Genomic DNA, 27631 nt, shown 5'->3' with positions numbered 1-27631 from the left:
ACCCCAAGTGTCTGTGTGTTCATGCGAAATGAACGACAGAACAGGATCGGCAAATTAAACATGAATCGCTAGCGCGACTCATGGATTTGCCGATCCTATTCTGTCGTTCATTTCGCATGAACACCGAAAAAAATCATTTCATTTCTTAAATGACCGGGAAGCTGCTTTTAATGTTAAATGCTACAAAATTTATGCAGTTGATAAATATAACCTCGTTTACATCTATATGGGAAATATAATGTAAATATAAGAAATGAATTAATTTTTTTCGGAATTCATGCGAAATGAATGACAGAATAGGATCGGCAAATTAAGCGCGATTCATGGATTTGCCGATCCTATTCTGTCGTTCATTTCGCATGAACTCCGAAAAGAATTAATTCATTTCTTAATTGTTTGGCAAAGAAACCTAAGAAAATGATGGATATAATGATTATAATCGCGATGATAAAAAAAAGCATAACTACATTCTACAAATTTATTTTTTATCAGTTTGATTTATTTTGTTTTCATAAATAGATCTTAAACTATATTTTTTTTCATGATAGTGAACTTTTACATTAAGTAGATTAATAGAGTCATGTATTATTTCCAACAGTATATTGTTCTTTTTGGCCTATTTTACATATCGACACCAATAGATGGCAACAACGGCTGTTCTGATGGTGCTGGAATGACGTCATAGTTCGGCGTCACATTCCAAATCTCACGAGCATATTCTTCGATCGTTCTGTCGGCTGAAAATTTGCCGGATGAAGCAATGTTAAGGAGGCACATCCTTGCCCATCTGTAGGGGTCGTTATAGAGAGCATTCACTCTATCCTGACTCTCGACGTATGATTTGAAGTCGGCCATCAGAAGGTAACTGTAAAAAATTATGAAGTTATTTTATCGCAATAGATATATACATACTTTTAGGAGGTGTTTCTGGTAGGCCCATAGTAGATCTACAAGGGACTTGTTTTTGGTTTAAATGAGAATGTCTTATTTATAAATAGGAACCTCAGCGTAGGAATATAGTCAATCATCCCAGCCTCCAAGCAAATCACGTGTTGATGGTTCAACCATGTGATCCTAAAATGGCGACACGCTTGGCAACGCCTGGTTAATCAAAAGCTTGCTATAATCTAACGGCAAAACTGGGAAGAAGGTAAAAAATTTTATTGCATGACTGCGGCATTTTCCTTTGAAGTTTTGTGTTTTCTAAATTCTGGTATCGCCACCGTTAGCCGTGCTCTAAATTCCGCTGCACACAGGTATCGCTCACAGTTTTCTCTTTCTGGGATGTAGAGCAATACACACACATTAGCAAGTGTTGCTGTGATAAGTTATTGAAAATGATAAGCTATTTGAAATAATTTATTACTGTATTTCTGTAATTAACTTCTCTGCATCTTGATTTAAAACTTGATTTTTTAAGTAATATAAAAATATAACGGCAAAAATGATTATGATATTCTATTCTGTTTAGAAATTCAAATTTTGTTTCTGGCAAAGGTTTACAGTATGCACTAGGTGTTAATTCCATTGATACATAACCTTTGTTGATAAAATTAGCCACATGGGAAGTGTTTACCTTCTCTATTTCTCCAGGGTTCATGACCTCATTAGGGCCTCCCGGCAAATTCAAAATTTTAGCATTTAGTTGATATTATTTTTGAAACTCTATTTCCCAACTTTTTGTTTTAAAAAATAATTACACTGATTAATAAGGAATGTTTCTATGTGTATTTATGCACTTTTTATAACAGTTTTTTTCAGTAGTTTATTTAAAATTTTGAAAAAGGGATCTCTGATGTGAAGCATGCATAATTTATATAAAAACCTGCCCGTCGCCACCTTCTTGCTTTTATATGGCAGCTGGGGGTTTATCATGTCATTGAAATGTTTCTAAGGGAGGTTCAGAGGGGAAATATTTTTAAATATTTTAAATTAAAATATTTAAAAAATGTGTTCAGTTTACTGTTTTCAGTCATGCAATAAATCAGTTAGACAATACATACGCGTGTGTTACCGGCGAGTATCATCATGCTTGGGAGATTCTCAGGGAACGTAATTTGATAGCAAACTCGCCTCTACGAGGCTCGTTTGCTACCCAAATTACGTTCCCTGAGATTCCCCCACGCATGATGATACCAGCCGGTAACACACTTTTATGTATTATCTAACTTATACATATCATTGCTCCAGCGCAAATTGAACGTAATGAAAGTATTAAATGTGTCTGTATTTTGCAGTATGCCGTTTGTCAAATTCTCTTACTGTACTCAAAATACCGTCAAATAATTTCATTGTTTACATTTTTAGCAGGTGTGCGTCACAACACCAGAAAAAGAAGTAATTTTAGTATTACTGCATTATTTTTTATTCTAATATGCTTTACCTCCGTTAAAATACTCTTACGCTATAATGACGTCACGTTAACGTGCGGTGACGTCAAAGTTTTTGTTGCGACAAAGAAAGAGCGCTTCTATATTTTATCTACTGCTTTAGATTAAGGGTATATTAGAATCGAAATAACTTATAGCAAAATCGTGTTTTAACACTATTTATACACTCGGGCGGTGATACGTCGTACAAATAATTTCACTCGGGCTGCACCCTCGTGATATTATTACGCCAAACGTATAACCGCCCATCGTGCATAAATAGTGATAAACACTCTTTGCTATAAATTATTTCTTAAGTATTTTTGCTCGTTTTGCAAAGCAAAATGTATAATATTTAACTACTGAGATAAAAAATTTGTACAAAAAAATTAAAATAATGAAAAATATAACTCGGCTGAAATTCAGCCTAATTTATACGTGGTGGCAGTTTACTGTACCGATAAGGGGAAGTAACACTGTGAATAGATGTTATAGTACGTCACACGTCACAAGTTTTAAAAATACCTCTAGTGAAAATAATTCATGCATTTTAAAAGCGAACGGAGAGCATTTATAAGTAAAAGCAAATGTCTTTAATGATAATTCCAATATTTATTAATTTAAGAAATTTGTTGGTTTAGCCGAAACGTTCACACATCGATGAACTACTTGTTTCAGACAAAAACGTACCAGAAAAACATTCTAGATGAGACCCAAGTAAGGTGATACATTAACATATTAAGCCGCATACTTACTGATCGTGATACATGAGGTCGTTGGCGATATCTTCAAACAATCCCGGACACTCAGGGCAGAATGTACCATTCTTGAGTTGTTCCAGGGCTTCTCTAAGTTCCTCATTGCACATATAGTAATCAGCGGGGTTGTACCCCTGTCTGCGTAGCTCCTCTACCTCGTGCAGCTTCAAACCAAAGATGAACATGTTTTCCTTGCCCATTTCTTCCGCCATCTCGACATTAGCGCCATCTAGTGTTCCTATCGTCAACGCTCCATTCAGCATGAATTTCATGTTGCCTGTGCCTACGTATATTTATACAGTTTAACAAAAGTATTTCTTAAAATTATATGTTTTATTTTATGCTTACTAATGAGATACTGTATTCTATCAGTTAAATATTTTTATATCTCATCACTCACACTGTGAAAATATGAAATCTATATTTTCACACTGTGAGAGATATAGCTCCGATCTACTTGTACATTGTGTATGAATTTTAAATCATTTGTTTAAAATAGGATGAAAATTGTAGTCGCACTTTGTTCATTATAGTATATTTCTCGATTCAAATTACTTTACTTAATAAGAATTTCATAACGTTATGCAGCAAAAAATAAAATAAAATGGAACTTTATGTTGTGTGCGCCTTTCTAACGTCACAACACGTCTGACGTCATGTCTGTTTACGCGCGCCTGTTTCCCTCGCTGAGATTAAAATTTGTTGCAAAATGCACATCTCAACGTTATTAAGCATAAAATAAAAAGAAAATTTGTTTGTTTTGAGTGAATATGGAATATATCTCACCTCGAAGTGAGAAAATTTTCTCATTTTCAGTCGCGCTACGCGCTTATGAAAATATTTGAAATTTTCTCACTTCGAGGTGAGATATATTCCATATTCACTCAAAACAAACAAATATCCTCTATCTATTTTAACACGATCCGCAGCAATTGCTACATTTGTTGGAAATAAAAGCAATATCATGGGCAAAAACTGAATGTATTCCATATTTGAAATAATAAATTCTTAACATCTTGATTTTGAATAACAACAAACTGCATTTGAGAACGTCCAATTACTCAATGTTATAACTTCAAGCAACATATTTGTTAAAAGCTATTCTTGCATAAAACTACTTTTTCCACTGGATCCGCCCATATATTAACGGGAGAAAAATCGTGTGCAAACAATGCAATTCACGTGCTGTTATTACATGTTTTTTATTTTTGAAATGCTTTGTCAGGGATGTATATGTATTTCTGCGCAGGTTGATATCTGGTACCTGCGTCTTGATTCTTCCATAATAATCTCTTCTTGTAGCATAAAAGATGCAATCTAATCCATAGTATGTTTTGCTGTATCGGTTACCAAACCCAAACGCACTACCCCTAAAAATGTACGTACTCGCTCCACCCCTTGTTTACATCCCTTTTAGAAGTCGGAGTCGATTCATTTTTTGTTGATGACCGTGAATGTATAAGAATTGCGTGTAACATGTGAAATTGTTTGTTTTTATGAATTATTTTAATGTTTTTGTATGTATCAGTTGGAATGCTTTAATCTAATTTCGCGAAGAATTTGGATACAACATTTGATTTGAAAGCTTGTCACTACGTTCGTACTCATCCGTACTCTAAATGTGTTCATACTCAAAATAATTCGATTGTAAAGTTATTACTTTTGAAATTGTGTTCCTGTTTACCAAATTTTTAAGTGATATGCAAAAATAGGAGTAATTTTATGTTTGTAATAATGACAGATAAAAAAATCTGTTAAAAACCTTCATTACATGCTTTTGGAAGTGTTGTTGATTTCTGGGCCCTGGTTATGGATATTTAAAACATGTTTCCAAGTACAGGGAACTTACTGGGAATGAGGTAAGTGTATACCTGGGAATAAGGTAACGTCTGTGCGTTCTGATTGGTCAGTCATGTAAACAAACCCAGGAAGTGATTATTTTTTCAAAATTGATATTTTTTCACTGCATTTACAGTATTTTATTATACATTTTGACAAAATTTGCTACATTTTATCAAAGAAGTATAAAATACACAGAATGGCAACTGGCTGTAATCTCGCGTGAGCTCGTGTCAGAGCGTGATTCGGCGTTATCTTACTAAAAACAAACATCGGCGAGCATGGAATTACAATTTGTACCTTTAAAACTACATTTAAAATACATTTTAGCTTCTAAAACAAAATTAGTTTAATTTGAAATGGTCTTAAGACACGAAGTACACATTTTTTTTGCCATCGAAAGAAGCGTGGTCATACGGTGATAATTATTTTACCGATGCATAATTGCTTTCGCATACAAAATGGTGCGTGGAGAAAGCGCCACTTCCGGTAAACGAGATCTCGTTTTTTTGTCACGGGAGGTTGGCGAGATTTGCTCTGTATGCCTTTCAAGTTGCCAATCTATTTATTTTTATAGCTCTTTGATTTTATGTGTATTGAAAAAAAGTTGTATCAAATGAATTTCTCCCGCCACGTCAATGATGTAAACAGGGCGTCATCTCATTCACATGAAAATTACTTAAATAAAGTATCACTATTCATATGTTTTTTGTCCGGTATTTTGGTAGAACTAAGATATTTCTTGAAAAACTTGTAATTAGATATACATGTTTCGATGTATGGAAGGCCGTACACGCCATAATGTTACAATGTAAGTCTATGGGAAAACAATTGGCGGTCTCTAACCAACAACAGAATGGTAATTAAAAAATGTACCGGAATCGTAAAGTCATCACTTATGAAAACAATGCATTTAATTGTCGTGTAATGTATTTTATGCAAGAATAGCGACAATACCCGTTTGCTTTGTGTATTAACGTCTGCAGAAGCCCGTAGATATGTTTGTGACCGAGACCCCCCAAAAAAACGTGTATTATCCCTACAAAACTGCCTTAAATGATAACAAGTATGTTTATATGTTGTTCACTTAACTTAGACAATTTTTAAAGAATTACATAATACCTGAAGCCTCGGTTCCCGCCGTCGAAATTTGTTCGCTGAGGTCGGCAGCTGGTATAACTATCTCGGCCAGGGTCACTCTGTAGTTCTCTAGGAAAACAAGTTTGAGCCTCTCCCCGACATCTATGTCATTATTGATCTTACGGGCAAGGTTGTTGAACAGCTTAATGATTTTCTTGGCCATGTGGTAGCCGGGAGCTGCCTTTCCTCCTAACATGACAGTCCGGGGTGTGAATGGGGCATCCGGGTTATGCTTTATTCTGTTAAACATGACGATCACGTGGAGGCAGTTCAAGAGCTGACGTTTATACTCGTGGATTCGCTTTACCTTGTAGAAATAAAATGCGCATTTTGTCTTAATGAAAATTTCGTCTTGTCAACTTATAAATACTTACATTCACTATCTATTTTGAATGAATAGAAGGGCAATCTTTTATATTTATTTAATATTAGGGTCGGATATTTCCGCCGGACTGCACGTGCAGACTGATGTCATTGGCAGCAAAGGCATGAACAAAATGGCATGTTTCAAAAAATTCTTCCAAAGCTTGACACCAAAAAAACCCCTATTTTTGACGATAAAAATCAGAACTAAATCGGCCCGACCATAAATCTATGATTTTTCACTCCGGGATTTAACGATTTTTGAAATGAAAAAAAATGAGACCTGTGCCTTTGTCTGAAGGCGAATTACAATTAAATTTAACGTGTGTGATTCTTTTTGGCTATTATATTTAGATTTTGAAAAAAAAATACACGATATTCTGACATTTGTTTAGATTTTCTGATGGAAAGGAAATCACTCATTTATGTAGCAGGCTACTATATTTGTAAATATATATATATATAAGAATTAAATGCTATTTTATGCGTTAATATGGGTATAAACCACATATGGACTTCTTGTGAATCATCCAAGAATCCCTAGACATTGGCCAAAGGCTTTATGACTTCAGTTTATTGAGTCTAGAATCCATAAGAGGATATATGAAATGCGTGACAACCTTCACGCCACTAGAACTGGCTTGCGCGGAATTCTTTTATAGAGAAAAGTTGAATGAACTTCATTTTAATAAAAACCCACCCGTTTAGCCCAGTAGGGAGAGCGCAGATCAACGGATCGCGTTGTCGTGAGTTCGATACCCGACCGAGGTGTATATTCTCCGTGACAATGTGATAGAAGACAGTGTGTCTGAAATCATTCGTCCTCTACCTGTGGGAAAGTTGGCAGTTACTTGCGGAGAACAGGTTTGCACTGGTACAAAATCCAGGAACACTGGTTAGGTTAACTGCCAACCGTTACATTGAAAAAAAAACGATGTTAAACCCAAAATAAACAAACAAATCATTTTAATAATAACAAAAAACAATAACCCGGACTCCAAGTTCGGGGAGACCTACCGCATTTAAACACTGTTGTTGTGACAGCTATTAAATCTGAGTTTCACTGAAGACCAGGAATTGGATAGGTTTGTTAATTGTTTTGTAATATTCAAAAAGTACATCTAACTGTATCATTACAACCTACTGGTCTGATATTTGTGTTTTTTTTATTTCATATAACATTTATAAAGTTTTGCGGATATATGCAGTGTATGCATACTGCAGTGATTATATATATATAGATCGAGAAATCTAGCTAGATGTTGAGGGGTTTTAAAAATGAAACTACTTGTTTGAACTTTTGTTTAGGCATGCTACTCAATTTGCTTCGAAATCGTAACAGAAAAAAATAACTGATTTACTTCACAATGCATGTTTGTATACAGATCGAGAGTTCGAGCTAGACCATTTAAAAGGTATAAAATTGGCGCAAAAATGAGACCTTTTGTTTGAACTTTTATGTTTGCTCTAAAACGAGACCATTCGCTTGAACTTTTATGTCGGCTCTAAAACGAGACCATTTGCTTGAACTTTTATGTCGCTCTAAAACGAGACCATTTGCTTGAACTTTTATGTCGGCTATAAAATGAGACCATTGCTTGAACATTTATGTCGATTTTCATATGTGACCATTTGCTTGAACTTTTATGTCGGCTCTAAAATGAGACCATTGCTTGAATTTTTATGTCGATTTTCACATGCGACCATTTGCTTGAACTTTTATGTCGGCTCTAAAATGAGACCATATGCTTGAACTTTTTATTTCGGCTCTAAAATGAGACCATTTGCTTGAACTTTTATGTCAGTTCTAAAATGAGATCATTTGTTTGAACTTTTATATCGACTCTATTATGAGACAATCTATTCAAACTTTTATGTCGGCATTTATGCAATTAGTTTCAAATTTGTAACTGGAGTACAAGATAGAGTTACTTCACAATGTAGATATTTGTAGAACTATTTCAAATAAAATACTGTTTGTTAATACCCGCTAATGTTCTGCGAAATTCATTGTGATATTATATCCTGGTCGAGCTTGAGCTTTTTTCGGTTTTAATGTGTTGCGTATTGCGCTTTGTTGTTGAAGGTTATTTTCATGCCATATTCATTCCAAACTTTCAACATTATTTATAACCTAGAATTTGTATTGTAACCTAAGCCGCTGTTTAGTATTAGCAAAAGCAGATTCAGCTCTTACTCATCTTCTGTTTCATTAATATCCGTTACAAGTGAACTTTCTGTAAATCATGCATTTTTGTAATGTTATCATTATTACCTACTGGTTTTATGTTTATTTTTTTATATCTGCATGACACGTTATATGTTAGCATGCACGCAATTTGAATCTATCATACCGTACTCTAGGTTTCTAACAAACCATGATAATAAGAAATGTATTACTTCGTAAAACATACGGTATCAAACATTGTTTCGCTACGCTTAGTTGCTAATCTTTTAAAATCATATAGAAGTTCATTAAGTCTCTATCTCTTATTTTTTTAATGCACGATGGAATTAAAAACAGTTCATTCTAATTATTCTAATTATCATTAATCGCTACATATCTTATTCTCAAAACATTAGTCTAATTTCAAATACTGATTAGTTTTATCATTCAAATCATGTTTTGTTTTGTTTCTTTTTTCGTTTGTTTTCTTTGTATTGTTCACGGTATTGGCGGGGTGTTAGAACCGACAAGCATGATTTCCCCTTTTAGGTAGTCCTGTTGTCTATTACTGTCTGGCGGCGCAGCACGTAACAGTAGGTATGAATTCGATCCGCCTTGATTATGTGTATGTTCTTTAAAACCCTTGTGCGCGCCGTCCATTGATTTTGAAGTCCTATTACCTGTTACCGTATCTTGTAATAATCAGCGATTTCTTATTGATATTAACTTCGGTATATATATACTATGTACTTCTTTTAATCTCTGGAGATGTTCAACCCAATCCTGGCCTGACACTACAGTGTCAGATACATCATCAATTTCTGGGTACAGTGAGGTGTTGAACAGTGGTCTTAGTGTTTTGCATCTAAATATACAGAGCTTGAAACCAAGATCGAGATCCTTGAAGTCGAGTCTCAATCATATGACATTTTAGTTTTCACGGAGACTTGGCTGAATATGTCTGTTGTATCTGATGACCTGCTCTTGCCAAACTTTCAACCACCCTTTCAATGTGATAGAATGAACCGTATTGGTGGTGGTGTCGCCATTTATGTCCGAGAGGGTATCATTGCTTCAGAAATAGTAGATCTTGCTATTATGGTCTTGAGACGCTTTGGTTAGAACTTATTTTAACAACGTAAAATTATTTGGAGGTATCTATCGACCACCTGACTCAAACAATAACCATTGGCTTCTCTTAGAACAAAGCATAGATCAAGCTTTCAACCAGTCGTGTGATAACATACTTGTTACAGGAACTTTAACATCAATGTTCTTAACACCACTTCAAATAAAATAACAAACCTAATGGCATCGTACAATGCAGAACAACTCATAACACTCCCTACCCATTTCACTGAACACTCTAATTCTCTAATTGACCTTATGTTTGTGAAGAACACGAACCAAGTCATTTCTAGCTTTGTTGCTGACCCTTTCATTCCAAACCTCACTCGTTTTCACTGTCCAGTCGTTGCGGTTCTAAAATTAGACAAACCTAAACATACTTATTAAGCGCAAGATTTGGCTGTACGACAGAGGTAAACTATGATGACTTTCAGAGCAAAACTCCAAGCAACTAACTGGGAGACTCTGAGGACAGTAATGACCTCGAAAAGGTTACTCAAGACATTACAGAGAGTATCTTACAGCTGCAATCAGAATCTATACCAAATAAAGTAGTAACCATCCGACCAAATAACATCCCATGGCTAAACACTAAATTACGTAAACTCATTAGAAAACGCAATAAGATACATAAAAGGGCAAAAAAGTCTAACACAGTTGAATCATGGGCTACATTTAGGCAAGTACGTAACGAGCTCACTAATCAGATATATACAAAGCAAAACTAGATTATCAAATAAAATTAATTGAAAAGTTAACTCATCCAATATTTCAGCCAAATCATGGTTCAAAACAAACAAAACAAATACACACAAACAAACATCCAAAACTATCCCAACCTTATACGAAGGCAACATGGAAGCGTTCACAGACCAGGGAAAAGTAGAACTTCTTAACCAGTATTTCTGCTCACAATCTACCATTGACGACCAAAATCGTCCCTTACCACATAGCCAATTGTTAACCAACTCATCTTTATCTAATATTACTGTCACTCCCCAGGATGTAAAAGATGCTCTTACTCTTATAGACCAATCAAAAGCCAGTGGTCCAGACCTTGTCAGTCCAAAACTTCTCCGCGAAGGCGCATCAGCACTATTCGAACCACTTTCCAAATTTTTTAACAAACTATTGATGGAATCTTTTCTTTCCAAATTCTTGGAAACTTGCAAATGTCACACCGTTATTCAAAAAGTCAGATCCTTCAAAACCACCTAACTACCGTCCCAAAATCCCTACTCAGCTGTCTTGGCAAGCACATGGAGCGCTGTGTCCATAAATACCTTTACAATTACCTTGTCAACAACAACCTCCTCACAACTTTCAATCTGGTTTTATTAAGGGCGACTCCACCGTCAACCAGCTTACATTATCTACAATGATATTTGCCGAGCCCTTGATGAAGGAAAGGAAGTGCGTGCAGTATTCTGCGATATTTCTAAAGCCTTTGGACCGGGTGTGGCATCGTGGACTTTTACAGAAACTGTCTTCACTGGGTGTAAAGGGTTTCACTTATTCAGTGGGTTTCTTCCTATCTGTCGTCCCGTAAACAACCATGTCGTCTAAAGCAAACGCCTCTTCTAGTTGGTCTCAGATTAATGCTGGCGTTCCTCAAGGGTCCATACTCGGACCTCTTCTGTTTTTGACCTATATCAACGACATTGTCTCTATTACCAACTCTAACATTCGTCTTTTTGCTGACGACACAGTCTGTACATAATAGTCGAAAAAACCCAAAATCAGGCACCAACTGCCTTAAATTCAGATCTCCAAAGTATTCATTCTTGGTCTGAGTCAAGGTTTAGTATCTTTCAATCCATCAAAGACTGAATCAATGGTTTCTCACGCAAACACTCCAAACCACATCATCCAATGTTATCTATGAACAATGCAGCAATCACAGAGGTATCTACTCATAAACGTCTTGGACTAACTTTCTCAAACGATCTGAAGTGGTCAACCATATTTCCATCAACTGAAAAAAGCATGGCAGAGGATTGGAATAATGAGGTCTCTGAAATTTGTGCTAACCGCTCTAGCCTTGAACGAATGTATTTTCATTCATTCGCCCTCTTCTTGAATACTCAGATGTAGTCTGGGACAACTGTAGTGAAGCTCTGAAAAATGAATTGAGGCAGTCCATAACGAAGCAGCTCGTATAGTAACCGTGCAAACAAAATTATGCAATATCCAGAAACTATTACATGATTTGAAGTGGAGACCCTCGCAGCGCGGAGGAAAAAACATCGTCTCATCTTATTCTACAAAATGCTTTATGGTCTATCTCCATCTACATGTCTGATCTCATTCCAGGTCGTGACAAATTAACGATGAAGCTACAATCTAAGAAACATAAGAAGTGTAAACGCCAGGACACAGTCTTACAATTCTTCATTTCTGCCCAAAACAATCCGTGACTGGAATGCATTGTCACAAACGACAAAAGAAGCAGCTACCCTAACAGCTTTCAAATCAGCACTAAACACAAACTTATCTAAATCTTCTCCTCTGTTTAACTGTGGCTCTAGAAAGGGACAAATACTACATACTCGATTGCGTCTTGGGTGCAGTTCTCTGAATTATGACATCCAAAGAAGATCTTTAACTGAATCTGCTCTTTGCACCTGTGGAAACACTGAGACTGTCGATCACTACCTGCTTCGTTGTCGTAAATATCAAACAATTCGTGAAAGGTTTTTCCCTTTTATACTCCATGTCCATTGTCAGTAAACAATCTTCTCAATGGCAACGATAAAGGCTTTCTTTCGAGCAGAATAAATCTCTAATCGTTGATGTTCAGCGTTACATTTTCGCAACAAAATGGTTTACTACCTAATTCGGCCCTGCTCTGTCGATTTGCACCCCGGTACCGTGAGTATATGCTTGATTCAAGCAACACCCCTTTTTATTTTACAAAATTCAGTAGAAACAGATAGCATTACAACTATGTTATATAATTCTTATTTGTCATATAAAATTAGTTATCACTAGCCATGATTCCTGACAATATGGTATTTGATGATTTGTAGTTATTTCATATATGGAGAGGAATTTATATAAGTTTTAAATAACTTGTTTTCCGATCCATTAATTCCATGTATTTATTGTTGTATATCATGTATGTCAAACTTGCTGAAATAAAGTTTAAACCGATTGTTTTGTACTATATCTACTCAGTTTATGTTTGCGCTTTTTTCGTACTAAGTTCAATTTGGTCCTAACTTATTAAGGCTCCGGTTTCATGTGTTCACAATCTGATAAAAATCATATTAAGTTGTCATTAATTTTAAACTCTTAGCCTTTGAACAAGCAAATTCGATGAATTGGTATCCCCCGGCGAATGCGTTTGTGCTGAGGAATGGCAAAGAAATATATAGAGGATATTTGTTTGTTTTGAGTGAATATGGAATATATCTCACTGAGAAGTGAGAAAATTTCAAATATTTTCGCGTAGCGCGGGTGAAAATGTGAACATTTTCTCACTTCGAGGTGAGATATATTCCATATTCACGAAAAACAAACAAATTTTCTTTTTATTTTGTGCTCAATTACGTTGAGATGTGCATTTTGCAACAATTTTTAATCTCAGCGCGGGAAACAGACGCGCGTAAACAGACATGACGGCAGACGTGTTGTGACGTTAGAAAGACGCACACAACATAAAGTTCCATTTTATTTTATTTTTTGCTGCATAACGTTATGAAATTCTCATTAAGTAAAATAATTTGAAACGAGAAATATACTATAAAGAACAAAGTGCGACTACAATTTTCCTCCCATTTTAAGGAAATAATTGAAAATTCATACACAATGTATGAGGGGGCGGAGCTATATCTCTCACAGGGTGAAAATATAGATTTCATATTTTCACAGTGTGAGTGATGAGATACAAAAAATTTAACTGATACAATACAGTATTTCATTAGTTAGCATAAAATAAATCCGTACATTTGAACTTAAAAGAAAAGAAGTCCTTAAGAGAGCACAATCAAGTAAGAAATCTGGAACGTGGGTGGTGACCGTGCGTGTGTTTGTGTGTGGTGGGGGTGGGGAGCGGTTACAACTTCACGTGTTGATAAATATTCATGGCGAGTTTGAAAATTTAAAAAAGGAATGATTTTTTTATTGGGTGGGTGGGGGTGGGGGCGGTGACTGGGTGAGGGCACAAAACTTTTCACGTGTTGATAATAAATATTGATGGAAAATCAAAAATGAATAAAAAATTGTTGGCGGGTGGGGTGGTGGTGTATTATCGGGGTGGTGGGGGTGACTGGGTGGAGAAGCGAGGTGGGGTGACTGGGTGGAGGAGCGAGATGGGGGATGGTACAACTTTGCATGTTGATAGATGTTCATGTGAGGTTTAAGATCTTTTTAAAAAATAGAAAAAAAAGTGAAAAAGAAAATTGTTGGGTGTGGGGTGGGGAGGAGGTGTGTGTGTGACCAGGGTGGTGAGGGTGACCGGGTGTGGGTACACAACTTCACATGTTGATAACTAATGTTCATGGAAAAACTGAAAGAAGTGTAATGAAATTCTACCAATTGGTTAAAACCATATATGTACAAATATGTGGATTTTTAAACAACTAACGGGCAATAACTCTGAAGTTACAAAAGACATCCTGACGAAATTGAGTGTGCACTACCACATTATGGTGATCTAAATCAAATTAAAGTTTCATAGTTTAAGGACAAATATGTCACAAGTTATGAAGCAGAAATTGCCATATTTATAGTACCCTACAAAGTTAACACTAGAAACTACTACGGGCCATAACTCTGGTGTTACTTGAGCAATCTACTTGACAGGCTGCATTTCCTTATAGTAGTGAACATGTATATGAAGTTTTATTTAAATATTCCAAACCACTTCCTAAATATGGCTCCGGACGGACGGACGGATGGAAAGACGGACGGGCGGGCGGACGGATGGAAAGACGGACGGGCGGACGGACGGACGGACGGAAAGACGGACGGACGACGAAAAAAACAAACTGAATGATGTCAGACGTTTTAAGCGTGTCTTTTCATTTTCATTCGTTTCAGTCACCTGGAATATATATGGAATCGATCTGTTTTTGGTGTGTGTTTTTTTTTTTGTACTTTTTTTTTTGTACCTTGTGCGTGCGCGTGCGTTCCTTTTTTATTGTGAGAAACATTGAATTTGATTAAAATAATGTTTTATGAACAAACAATCTTCTGTACAATACGGAATTTATTTGGATTTGTATCCATCCGAAAAATATATCTCTGACTCACCTATCGGCTTTGAAATGTTTTATAAATTTTCGAAACAGTCTTGTACAGAGCAATTTTAAACAACGGAATACTATCATACAAGGAAATCATCCTGACATACCTGAACGTCGAATATAGAGTTACAGTTTACTTGCACACCATAGTTTTCCTGTATGTACTTGGCCAACTTTCGTTTGTTCTTTTCCTTGATAGTAATGATCTTCTGCAGGAAACTTTCGTCGTCGGCGTACACTTTCTGGAATAATTATGAGGAAAGAATGGCTTGATATTTTATAAAAAAAAATCACTATCCAACAATCCATAATGATAAAACCATACATGCCCCCGTGATAGACTGTCAGAGATACCCTGGTGTGAAATTTTCAAACTCGGATATGTTGTGACCTCGACCTAATGACCCAAAAACAGTAGGGTCATATTTTGACCAATGAGAAGCATGCTATAGAGTTTGATGTCCAAAGTCCAAAAGCCTCTGCGTTCTTCAGGTTGTGCATCCTAAACTATTTTAGACTCATGGGTACTGTAACCACCCTTTAACCACCTATACAACAATGGGTCAAATTATTATAAACTAGGTCATTACGTCCATATTTCTGATTGTCATGCTCGTTTGTATGGACTGCAACAAGCTTTAGACATTCTTTACAAATATGTGCGTATGTCTGCTAATTGTACTATCAACACTTACATACACTGATGATTTTTGGCAGATGCAGGTTGTTCAGAGTACAGGTCTACAGGACTTAACGACTTGATTATGATATTTTGAGGACGCTGCATAGGCGTTAAGTTGGTCTGCAGTTTGCAGTTTGCAGTTCGCAATTCGAATTGCAAACCGCAAACTGTTTTGCATTTTGCATTTTGCAGTTCGAATTGCAAACCGCAAACAGTTTTGCATTTTGCAAATCGAATTGCAAAATGGATTTTTAATTTACAATACAAGATGTATATGATCTATGATTTGCTTTCCAAGAAAGATGTTAATGACGGTTTTGAAACATTAAAGTTTCACCTTTTAGTCTCCTTTGCGCTTTGTAATTTGAATTGCAAACTGCAAAATATTTTGCATTTTGCAGTTCGAATTGCAATACGAATTTTTGTTTTGCGTTTCAGAATTCAAGATTTCAATGTCAATTGCACTTTGTAATTTGAATTGCAAACTGCAAAATATTTTGCATTTTTCAGTTCGAATTGCAAAACGAATTTTAATTTTGCGTTTCAGAATTCAGGATTTCAATGTCCATTGCGCTTTGTAATTTGAACTTCAAACTCTAAAATATTTTGCATTTTGTTGTTCGAATTGCAAAATGCATTTTATTTTCGATTCAATATATGTATCGAATTACGATGAAGTTTCTCAGAAACATGGTATTTTTGGGGGCTTTTCAGGCTTCAAATTTTAAAGTTTCAATCTAAGTTGCGTTTCGTACTTTGAATTGCAAACTTCAAAATATTTTGCATTTTGCAGTTCGAATTGCAAAATGAATTTGTATTTTGCGTTTCAGAATTCAAGATTTCAATATTAATTGAGCCTTGTAATTTTAATAGCAAACTGCAAAATATTTTGCATTTTGTAGTTCGAATTGCAAAATGATTTCTGTTGCCTTGGTATTGAAGGGGAGTCAGAAATGGCAAATCTTTGTGCAACTGACTCATTTATACGGTTTCCAGCATACTGGGGTACATTGTTATTAGAAACTCTTGATGCTTGTGTTTCTGCATATAATATAGTCCCAATGTGGAAATACATTTTTCACAATTTTTCCGTTCATACTTCTCTTTGCCGAGTAAACTAAACTAACCTTACCTACTGACATTGATTGTGATCTGAGGTCAGTGTACTAGTACTCAGCCCATATTCTTTTCCTAGTATCGCCAAAAAGACAACCTGTTGAATCTTAACCGGAATTGGAAAAAACGCATTTGAAATTCGAACTGCAAAATGGAAAATATTTCTCGGTTTGCAATTCAAATTACAAGCACAGAAGTGAGTGAAATGTTAAATTTTAAAGCCTGAAAATCATTTTCTCGGAAAGCAAATCGCGGTATATATTTCTTGAACCGCAAACTTTAAATCTAGCAAAAAACTGCTGTTCTTGACACGTTTCGAGAATGTTTTAACAGAAGAGTAAACGTGTTCTCGTGTTCACGTGCTATTAAAACAGTTTTTTTTATATATGCGCGTTTTATGCTAGAATTGCGTTAACGCATGTTCCTTTCGTGTTATAACATCTTAAGATATCCTTCGGGATACATTGGTACTCTCGCCCTACCGAGCTTGGGCACTAACCAATCCCTCGGGATTCTGCAGATGTTATAACAAGAAAAAAAAACGTGCGTTATCCATACATTCATTTTGAAATGCAAACTGCAAAATATGTAGCGCAGATAAGAATGAAATGTTTAATTCAAAATTCTGAAAAGCTCAAAATATTAACAACTTTCTCGAAAAGCGAATCGCGATTAATTTATATCTCAAACGGCGAATAAAAATTATTTTTCAATTTGAATAGCAAAGCACAAAATATTTTGCCGTTAGCAATTAAAAATACAAAGCGCAAAAGTGACTGAAATGTTCGACTTTAAAGCCTGAAATATATTCATTTTTAAATACTGAAAAGCTCAAAACTTCACAATTCATATATATCATGAATAATAAGTACAACTTCATTTTGCCATTCGAATCGCAAATCGCAGAAAAGAAAAACAGTTTGCAATTCAAAATATAAAGCGCGGACGTGACTGAAAGTTTAATGTTAAAGCCCGAGTTGCTCAAAATATTAACATTTTTCATGGAAAGCGAATCGCGGATATTTACCTCTCGAACTACAAAATAAAAGTTCATTTTGCAATTTGAACTGCAAAGTACAAATGCAAAATATTTTGCAGTTTGCAATTCAAATTACAAAGAGCAAATTAGATTGAAATCTTTAATAATAAGGCCTGAAAGGCAAAATACAATAGTATCTTTTTTAGAAAGAGAATCGCCGTTCATATATATCTTGAACCGCAAAATAAAAATTCATTTTGCAATTCGTACTGTAAAATGCAAAATGTTTTGCAGTTTGCAATTTAAATTTCAAAGTGAAAATTAGATTGAAATGTTAAATTTCAAAGCCAGAAAAGTAAATTACAATAACATCTTTCTCGGAAAGCGAATCGCTGTTTATATATATTGTGAACCGCAAAATAAACTGCAAATGCGAAATGTTTTGCAGTTTCCAATTCCTATTACAATGTGCAAATTAGATTGAAATGTTTAAGTTTTAATCCTTAAATGCCTAAAACAATAAAATCTTTCTCGGAAAGCGATCGTGGTTTATATAAGTCTTGAATAGCGAAATAAAAATTCATTTTGCAATTCGAACTGCAAAATGCAAAATGTTTTGCAGTTTGCATTTCATATTACAATGTACAAATAAGATTGAATTGTTAAGTTTCAATCCAAAAAAAGCCCAAAACAATAACAGCTTTCTCGGAAAGCAATCGCGGTTCATACAATTCTTGAATTGCAAAATAAAAATTCATTTTGCAATTCGAATCGCAAACTGCAAAACAGTTGGTGGTTTTCAATTCGAATCGCAATCTGCGAAACAGTTTGCAGTTTGCAATTCGAACTGCAAAATGCAAGATAGTTTGCGGTTTGCAATTCGAATTGCGAACTGCAAACTGCAAACTGCAGACCAACTTAACGCCTATGAACGCTGCATGCATTTCTTATGGTGGACTTCACCATCAAATCAAAAAAGTACAGAGAACTTATGGGGAATTAGGTAACCTTATACCTAGGAATAAGGTAAAGTTAAGTCCCTTCTGATTAATCAGTAATGTAAACAAACCCAAGAAACAAAGCAAAGAAGTCATTTGTTTTCGAAATTGAACATTGTTAATGCGTTTGTATATTTTGTTATACGTTTTGACAATATTTGACATATGTGATGTGTATTAAATATAGTTTCATGAAACAGCTTTTTAAGTGATTTAAATAGGAGGGGGTCATATCATTCACGTGAAAATACTCAAATTCAGTACTACTATTCATATGTTTTGCTCGTGATTTTGGATATACATATTTCGATTTATGGAAGGCCGTACATGATTTAGTAGGGTTGAGTATAAGAGTGCACTTATACTTCCTTGCTATTGAGCTAGCTTTAATAGCGACGTTGTAGAGTGTCCGCCATAGGTGTGACAGGTCCCAGGTTCGATACCCGGTCAGGGCTGAAGTATTCTCAGACTGTTACATTTGGCGCCCAACGTAAATAACTCAAGAGTAGATCTATATGAATGGACATCTTGGAACGTCCCAAAAATTTTCAAACTCCTGGAATTATAAAATGGAGGGAGTGTATGTAGTTGGGTTGAGTCTAAGGATGCATTTAATTGAGCTATTGAGCTAGCTTTTATAGCAACGTGGCAGAGTGTCCGCCTTAGATGTGAGAGGTCACGGGTTCGATTCCCGGTCAGGGCTGAAGTGTTTTCAGCCTGTTACAATGACATAATGTTATAATGAAAGTCTCTGGGATAACAATTGGTGGACTCTAACCTGCTTTTTCTTATGTCATGACGTACTTCCTGTTTAAAATATGGAATGCAAGAAAAAGATTCTATCACTGGGTGTAGGTGCAGTTGGAAATATCTGGCTCTAAGATAACTGTTTACACGGTTACTGGACAGAGCTTCGGTACTTCCTAAACAATTACCCGAGAGCCGGTGATTACCGTCTGCATCTACAGCCAATAAAAGCATCTTATAATCTTAAATTAATTAATTTGACCAGTCCTCCCAACCCACATCCTTTATTCTATGGTTGCGTTTCAAGATTACATCAAAATTCAGTCACTTTATCATAGTATACTGCTAGGTTTATTTCAATCAATAGCTGTTTTCTCTATTTTCTAAATTATCTATGGTATTCAATTGAGAATTTTAGTTTGGATATTTTACGTGTCTTCACACCCGCAACAGACATTTTAAAACATATTTTATAAATTTCTGCATTAAATATCATCATTTACAAACAGAAATTGCCGAAAAAAGTTTAACATCTTGAAAAAATGTTAAATATACACGTTTCGGGAGGCATCCTATGCCAAGTAACTCTAATCACTTACCAACTTTCTGAGTTGATCAAGATGTTTAACCCATCCGTCTCCTAGGCGTTCAGTGATCAAATCTGCCAGGCCAGGGTTACAAAGCAACAGCCATCTTCTAGGTGTTATTCCATTAGTCTTGTTCTGGAATCGTCCCGGAAACATCTCGAAGAAATCTCTGAATACCTGCCTTTTCAGAATCTCCGAATGTATCTTTGCAACGCCGTTTACTGCATGGGAACCAACAATAGCAAGGTGCGCCATGTTGATTTGCTTTAGCGGAGTTTCCTCTACGATTGACATGCGTTTTAACCTGTCTTCGTCGTTTGGAAAATGCCGCTTCACTTCTATTAAGAAGAGATGATTGATGTAGTAGATGATTTCGAGTAAACGCGGAAGTAAAGTTTCCATCAGCTCCACTGGCCATCTCTCTAACGCTTCCGGAAGTACTGTGTGATTTGTGTATGCGCATGTGCGATATGTGATGTTCCATGCTTGTTCCCACGTCAAACCTTCTTCGTCCATCAAAAGGCGCATAAGCTCGGGTACAGCCAGAGCAGGATGAGTGTCGTTCAGCTGGAAAGCTATCTTGTTTGGAAACTCCTCAAATGACTCGCGTTTACACACGAAAACTCCGGGCTGAGACGACTTATACCGTCTGATGGCATCTTGTAGAGATGCGGAAACAAGGAAATACTCTTGTTTCAGTCTTAGCGCTTTACCTTCAAACATATTGTCTTTAGGATATAGAACCCTCGAAATGTTCTCGGCCAGATTTCTATCGAACACGGCCTTTATATATTCCCCGTCATTGAAAAATTCTAAGCTGAAGGAGTTGGGGGCCTTGGCAGACCACAGACGTACAACATTCACAACGTTGTTTTTGTATCCAGGTACGGGCGTGTCATAGGGTAAAGCCAATACATCTTGTGTGTCAACCCATTTGACTAATTCACCCTTGTTGTGAACAACTCTTCCACCAAACTTTACCTTCTGTGTGTACTCATGTCTCACTATCTCCCAAGGGTTACCGTTCTTCAACCATTGGTCCGGTTCCTCAAACTGGTACCCGTCCTTTATCTTCTGGGCAAATATACCATAGTCATACCTAGAACAGAAACATAATGTTTTAAGTCTATTAAAGCAAAATGTCACCTATTTATTAAGGAAATGTATAAGATTTCCGTTTTAAATGTCCATTTTAAAACAGTACACCCTGTACATACTCCGTCTCGGATATCAGTCTTGAATGCATTCTTGTAATAGCTCCGTCAAATTCGGTTACCTGCCAGTTTACGATGTGACCACTGACTTTGTCAGAATTGATGGTGACCATTCAGTAACTTACATACTATATCTTTAACTCAACCATACTTTTACAGAATGTGATTCGCTTTAAAATTACTTGACAGGCCTTTCGAACCATTATTCCAATAGTTAATTCTCTTACTTCAATTGAACTTATCAAATTAGATGCATGTATATTACACTAATTTAGCTAAGTTTGATAACCAACCGGTGTAATTACTATCCCAAGATTTATCGGCAATGACTTTAAAACTACATGTATAAAAGGGTTTTGTTATAAATGACTATTAATATAACTCTGTATGATCATAGGTACAGATCGCCAGCATTTCGACAAAGATTATATCTGTACATGTAGAAATTGCAATGTAAATTGCCCTGATAATTAAATTTCAAACGTATCCGAATGTTTTTGACAATGTCTGTACTGTTTTGTATCCATCTACTAGTATATAACAAAATGATCTCACAGTTTACCATTCTATCATGTTTTCTACAGAATTTTAGTAAAATAATATCATGAGTGGGGCTGTTATGGTACATCCTTTATGACTTTCGATGCATAATTAATCTTGAAATTAGAGTCTTTATGTCACCGCATAACCTTTTATAAATGTCAATGTTCATAACTATGTTTTTGTAACAAGAGTAAAGCAAATGCTATAAAATCTAGGGCTAAATATCACTGGGATGAATTTCACGTTCTAAGTTTACAATATTTAATAATCCGTGTTCTTTTCTTTGTAAGAATACCCAAGGGAAGCAACCTACATTCATACTTTTTTATAGAATGTAAATTGTTTATTTCACGCTTTTTTGTTATTGCCTATCCTAACATTGTGGAAAAGTAATACCCGCAGAAAAAGGGTATCACAGTCATGCTACTGGCTGCCCTCAAATTTTCTTTCATGTTCTCATAATTCTAGACATTTATTTATACTTTGAGCGTATCTTAAAACCAGAATATTTTCTCTTACAATATTCTAATATTTTATCAACTGTTCAGACCTCTCTGTAATAGTTATGCATGCGTTTTTCCATGTAAAGAGGTAAAAATTGCATGTTTTGTTTGATACTGGGAAATCATTCATTTTTATGGGCTCGAAGTTTCGTGCTTTTTGGCCAAAAACGGCTATTTCGTGGGGATATGATTTTTGAATTTTTATGAATAAGGAGATTCACTACTTCGTTGGGATTCATTTTCTTGGATTAACTCAGCTAATACACGAAAAAAAATCCACAAGGATATTTAACATTTCAAACTATTAAAACTGCCTTATGATACTAACCCTTTTACGCACACGGTAAAGTGTTTGGGTTTCCCCAAATTAATTTTCTAGTATAGATATGTATTTTTTAAGTGGGAGTGGATAGATAACTTTTTTGAGAAACTAATTCTGTAAAATATCCGATTGAATCAATTTGACGCAGTTAACTACACATGCATGGAAAATGAATAGTGGTATATTGAAGTGGAAAAAATACATTGTAAAGAGACCTCTATCACCATAAACTTATTCATCAAGTTTTGATAACTCGTTAATTATTTTTTTTTTATTATTTATTTAAATAGAGGATAATTGTTGGTTTCGGTGTAATATCACGTTATAATTTCACCGAGTGGGCACCAAAAGTGATATTTTCACGAGTGGCGCAGCCACGAGTGAAAATAACAACTTTTGGTGTTCACGAGTGAAATTACCGTGATATTACACCGATACCAACAATTTTTCTGTTTATTTTATGTCTAAAACTCTACTTTTGTTGTGTTTATTTCAATAAATGTCGAAATTTGCGGGAAACTTTATCAGGAAGCATCGCAAAGATGACGTCATTTTAACGACGTCATCGTCATATTGTTTCCGGCTTTCAGTACGCTCGGTAAACTTTTTGACGTTAATCCGGGTATCAGATTTGATAATTTTCACTGAGTGGCCAGTGAGTTTATCAGGATATAATTCACCGTTATATTTCGATAAACCACCGAAAAACATAAAATAAATAAACGTTAATGACGTTTAGCTCTAACTGCTGATGGTTATCTGTCTGACCTACGTAAGGCCGACTGATTCTTACTGGGTTTGCGTTCGCGCTCAAACATTTAAGAATGGGTTGTCTAAATATGCCGTATTGAATTGCGGCACTTGTAGCGGTTTTAAGTCTGTTATGTGTTATGTGTTATCGTCACGTACCGGTTTTGACGTACAGTCGTTCTTTGTCTTGCATGAACGAATGCAATCTCTGACGTTTCCAGATCAGTGAAAGCGCTATCCCAGATTGATAATATTGTATCACAATGGCAGTTAAACTGCCTTGCAATGTCTCTGACACGTATGCAAGGTTTGAACTCTGTCGTTTTCGCTAGGCCGAGGCATCTTAATAACGAATCGGATATAGTGTGACTGCATAAAGGTAAATCGGTCATAGACAAACTATATAAAGTGCGTACAACAGTAAATCGGTCATAGACAATCTAAGTGCGTACAGCAATAAATCGGTCATAGACAAACTAAGTGCGTATAACAGTAATGACATGTCGTCTATGACTGATTTACTGTTGTAGGCACTTAGTTTGTCTATGACCGATTTTTCTTCTCATCTATTCATATTGTTTACTGGTTGTGTACTCGGGGCACTCATAAGGGCATATATTTAAGGCAAGATATTTCCCAAATGAAAATTTGTGCTTAACCGCTCTAGCCTTGAACGAATGTATTTTTCATTCATTCGCCCTCTTCTTGAATACTCAGATGTAGTCTGGGACAACTGTAGTGAAGCTCTGAAAAATGATATTGAGACAGTCCATAACGAAGCAGCTCGTATAGTAACCGGTGCAACAAAATTATGCAATATCCAGAAACTATTACATGATTTGAAGTGGGAGACCCTCGCAGAGCGGAGGAAAAAACATCGTCTCATCTTATTCTACAAAATGCTTTATGGTCTATCTCCATCTTACATGTCTGATCTCATTTCCCGTTTGTGATCAAATTAACGATGAAGGCTACAATCTAAGAAACATAAGAAGTGTAAACGCCAGGACACAGTCTTACAATTCTTCATTTCTGCCCAAAACAATCCGTGACTGGAATGCATTACCACAAACGACAAAAGAAGCAGTACCCTAACAGCTTTCAAATCAGCACTAAACAAAAACTATTTAAATCTTCTCCTCTGTTTAACTGTGCTCTAGAAAGGGACTATTCTACATACTCGATTGCGTCTTGGTGCAGTTCTCTGAATTAGACATCCAAAGAAGATCTTAACTGAATCCACTCTTTGCACCTGTGGAACACGAGACGTCGATCCCTACCTGCTTCGTTGTCGTAAATATCAAACAATTCGTGAAAGGTTTTCTAAATACTCCATGTCCCTTGTCAGTAAACAATCTTCTCAATGGCAACGATAGGCTTTCTTTTCGAGCAGAATAATCTCTAATCGTTGATGTTCAGCGTACATTCTCGCAACAAAAAGGTTTACTACCTAATTCGGCCCTGCTCTGTCGATTTGCACCCCGGTACCGTGAGTATATACTTGATTCAAGCAACACTCCTTTTTATTTACAAAATTCAGTAGAAACAGATAGCATTACAACCATGTTATATAATTCTTATTTGTCATATAAAATTAGTTATCACTAGCCATGATTCCTGACAATATGGTATTTGATGATTTGTAGTTATTTCATATATGGAGAGGAATTTATATAAGTTTTAAATAACTTGTTTTCCGATCCATTAATTTCATGTATTTATTGTTGTATACCATGTATGTCAAACTTGCTGAAATAAAGTTTAAACCAAGATATTTCCCAAAAGTACACCAGAGTGCGTCATTTTCTATACATATTTCGAAAGAAAAACGAACATCGGGATCAGGGACAGGGAGGGGCCGGGGTTGGCTCCCTTTCACACAGCCATCCACATCGCAGCCCAATGTCAAACGCCCGTGTCTTTTAGGATAGGTAAATAAGGTTTCAAAAGGAAGCCATTTCAGTTAGAAAACACGTCTTTAAATCGAGTTCGTTTTAAAGGTTTATTAAGTATTATTCTTGCTGGTCTCTACTGCATTTTTGTTATCTTGACAAATGAACAGATATAATAGTTATGCCACTTTTGAAGTTTGAAGACCCCACTGGTTCCATCAGTCTACTATTTGAACCGCCTAATCCGACACAAGTTTGTTCGTGAATTGCAATTATCATTCAAAGTCCACATATCAATTTGATATCATTCCAAATGTCTCTGGGGATGTTAGTAATGACTTTGAGTATTCCTAAGATATAATTAGTTATATATATATATATATATATATATATATATATATATATATATATATATATATATATATCAATTTAATTTAATGACCAAAATGTATTTGTCCCATCCAAACATCGGCCAAAATCAGTTTCGAAAAAAAAAATCGAAATTTTATATTTTACTTGTAGATGTGTTGCTTTGGTAATAAAATAAAGTCAAAATTTATTTAAAAAATTGTGTTAGCTGAAATTTAAAATCACGTCATTTAAAATAAATCAAAAACAAATGGAGATGTTTTTAAAAATTAGGAAGTTCCCATCACCGATCTCGGATTTTTTACTACAAGCCTTGATACGGAAAAGGTGTCTCAAATTTAAGTATTTTATTGAAACGCACACAAATTTTGTTCTTGAATAATTTGGAAGACATTTTTAGCTAGAGTGCACTTCCCTCTTAGGATTTTAACAGGCAGCTAGGACTTACATGTTACAATCAAAATAAACTGGGTTAACTAGCCAAGTTCTTTTATAATATTTTAACCAACCTTATTCCGTATCCATAGGCAGCAAGTCCAAGTGTCGCCATCGAATCGAGGAAACATGCTGCAAGTCGGCCAAGCCCCCCGTTTCCCAGACCAGCATCTTCTTCCATATCCTCCATTACGTCGAAATATAGACCCATGCTGGACATAGCGGATTCGCAGACGTCTTTGATTCCAAGATTTATCATGGTGTTTTTCAGGGTTCGACCCATATAAAATTCTAGCGATAAGTAAGAAATTCTCTTCACGTCATTTCTATAGTAATGCTGGTATGTCCTCAGCCATCTACCGGACAAATAATCCCTAACAGTTAAGGCAAGAGCATTAAAGAAATCAATGTTTGAAGCACTTGACCTGTCTTTTACGAGGGTAAAATGTAAATGTCTGTTGAACTGCTTTTTGATAGACTCCTCCTCATCCTCTTCGGTCGCGCCGATGCCCGTTATACTTATTTGCTTGCGTTTAAAATCGACGCTAGGCGTTCTAGCTGTCGCCGCCATCTTCCAACGTCACGAAAGTATTTCCAAAACCGGAGATGACGTCGGAACGTAGTCGGACATTTCCGCGGCATTTATTTTTTGACGTTTTCATTCTGAAAGTGCAAATACCACAGCTGTGACTGTACTTTAATATTCTCGAAAAAATATAGAGAAATCCAAACTTTTATTTTCTGTCGTAAGGACATTTTACAAATCAATGATACTAGACTATTTTTCCCAGTTGTAAACAGTCTTAAAATACAATTTTATTTACTCCGTCCGCCGTAATAAAAAAAGGACTGAGAGAAGTACATTTTATAACTTATAACTTTTATCCATTAAATAAAAAAAAATAGAAAAAAAATATATTAGCATGCATAAGTAACACAAAGTACTTAATATCAGTGCTTAGACAAAACCAGTCTCTTCGACAAAAGCAATCTCCTTCGCGGACTTGTCGCGGAAGTGCAAAAATACATCGTCGCTGAATGGAAGATTAGGGTTGACTTTGAATATAGGACCTGTAGGAGGCGCATTTGTATTCCGGTAGTACAGTCAGACCGCAGACAGCGTATAGGTTGAGGACTGCATAACGTAAAATATATGTATCGTACTCATTTGAAATGAAAAAGGGAACACTAGTATGATACTCGGTACAGTGTTATTCAAAAGTAAACACACAAAGATATCAGAAAACTGTTATGGCCTTTCGCGCTATCTGGGACTCGTAAAAATGGATAAATTACTGATATTGATTGAAAAAAAAAAAGAAGTAAATTTTGTTGTACTTGTGAAATGTAATATAACGAAAGTATGTATGTATCAGCAATGAATGTAACCATTGATAAGCAAAGCGCACGTGGAAAACAAATGCACGAGGAATTCGTGATCATCAGAAGACCTCTTAAGCGCTATTCGTGCATCTAGATAT

At 35.7% G+C, this 27631-nt stretch overlaps 1 protein-coding gene across 1 annotated transcript; it reads right to left on the bottom strand.

Annotated features, from left to right (window-relative positions):
• Positions 1–464: 464 nt before the first annotated feature.
• LOC123552418 (glycogen phosphorylase, muscle form-like) lies at positions 465–26736 on the bottom strand. The gene is made up of 6 exons (XM_045342076.2): positions 26225–26736; positions 20135–21221; positions 15121–15255; positions 6089–6413; positions 3125–3410; positions 465–865 (listed from the first exon to the last, which is right to left on the bottom strand). The coding sequence occupies exons 1-6, from the start codon at positions 26719–26721 to the stop codon at positions 622–624; spliced, it is 2574 nt and encodes an 857-aa protein (XP_045198011.2). The 5' UTR covers positions 26722–26736; the 3' UTR covers positions 465–621.
• Positions 26737–27631: the final 895 nt, after the last annotated feature.

Source organism: Mercenaria mercenaria, chromosome 4 (assembly GCF_021730395.1).
Source record: "Mercenaria mercenaria strain notata chromosome 4, MADL_Memer_1, whole genome shotgun sequence".
NCBI lineage: Eukaryota > Metazoa > Mollusca > Bivalvia > Venerida > Veneridae > Mercenaria > Mercenaria mercenaria.
This window is presented reverse-complemented; position numbering and strand designations above follow the sequence as displayed.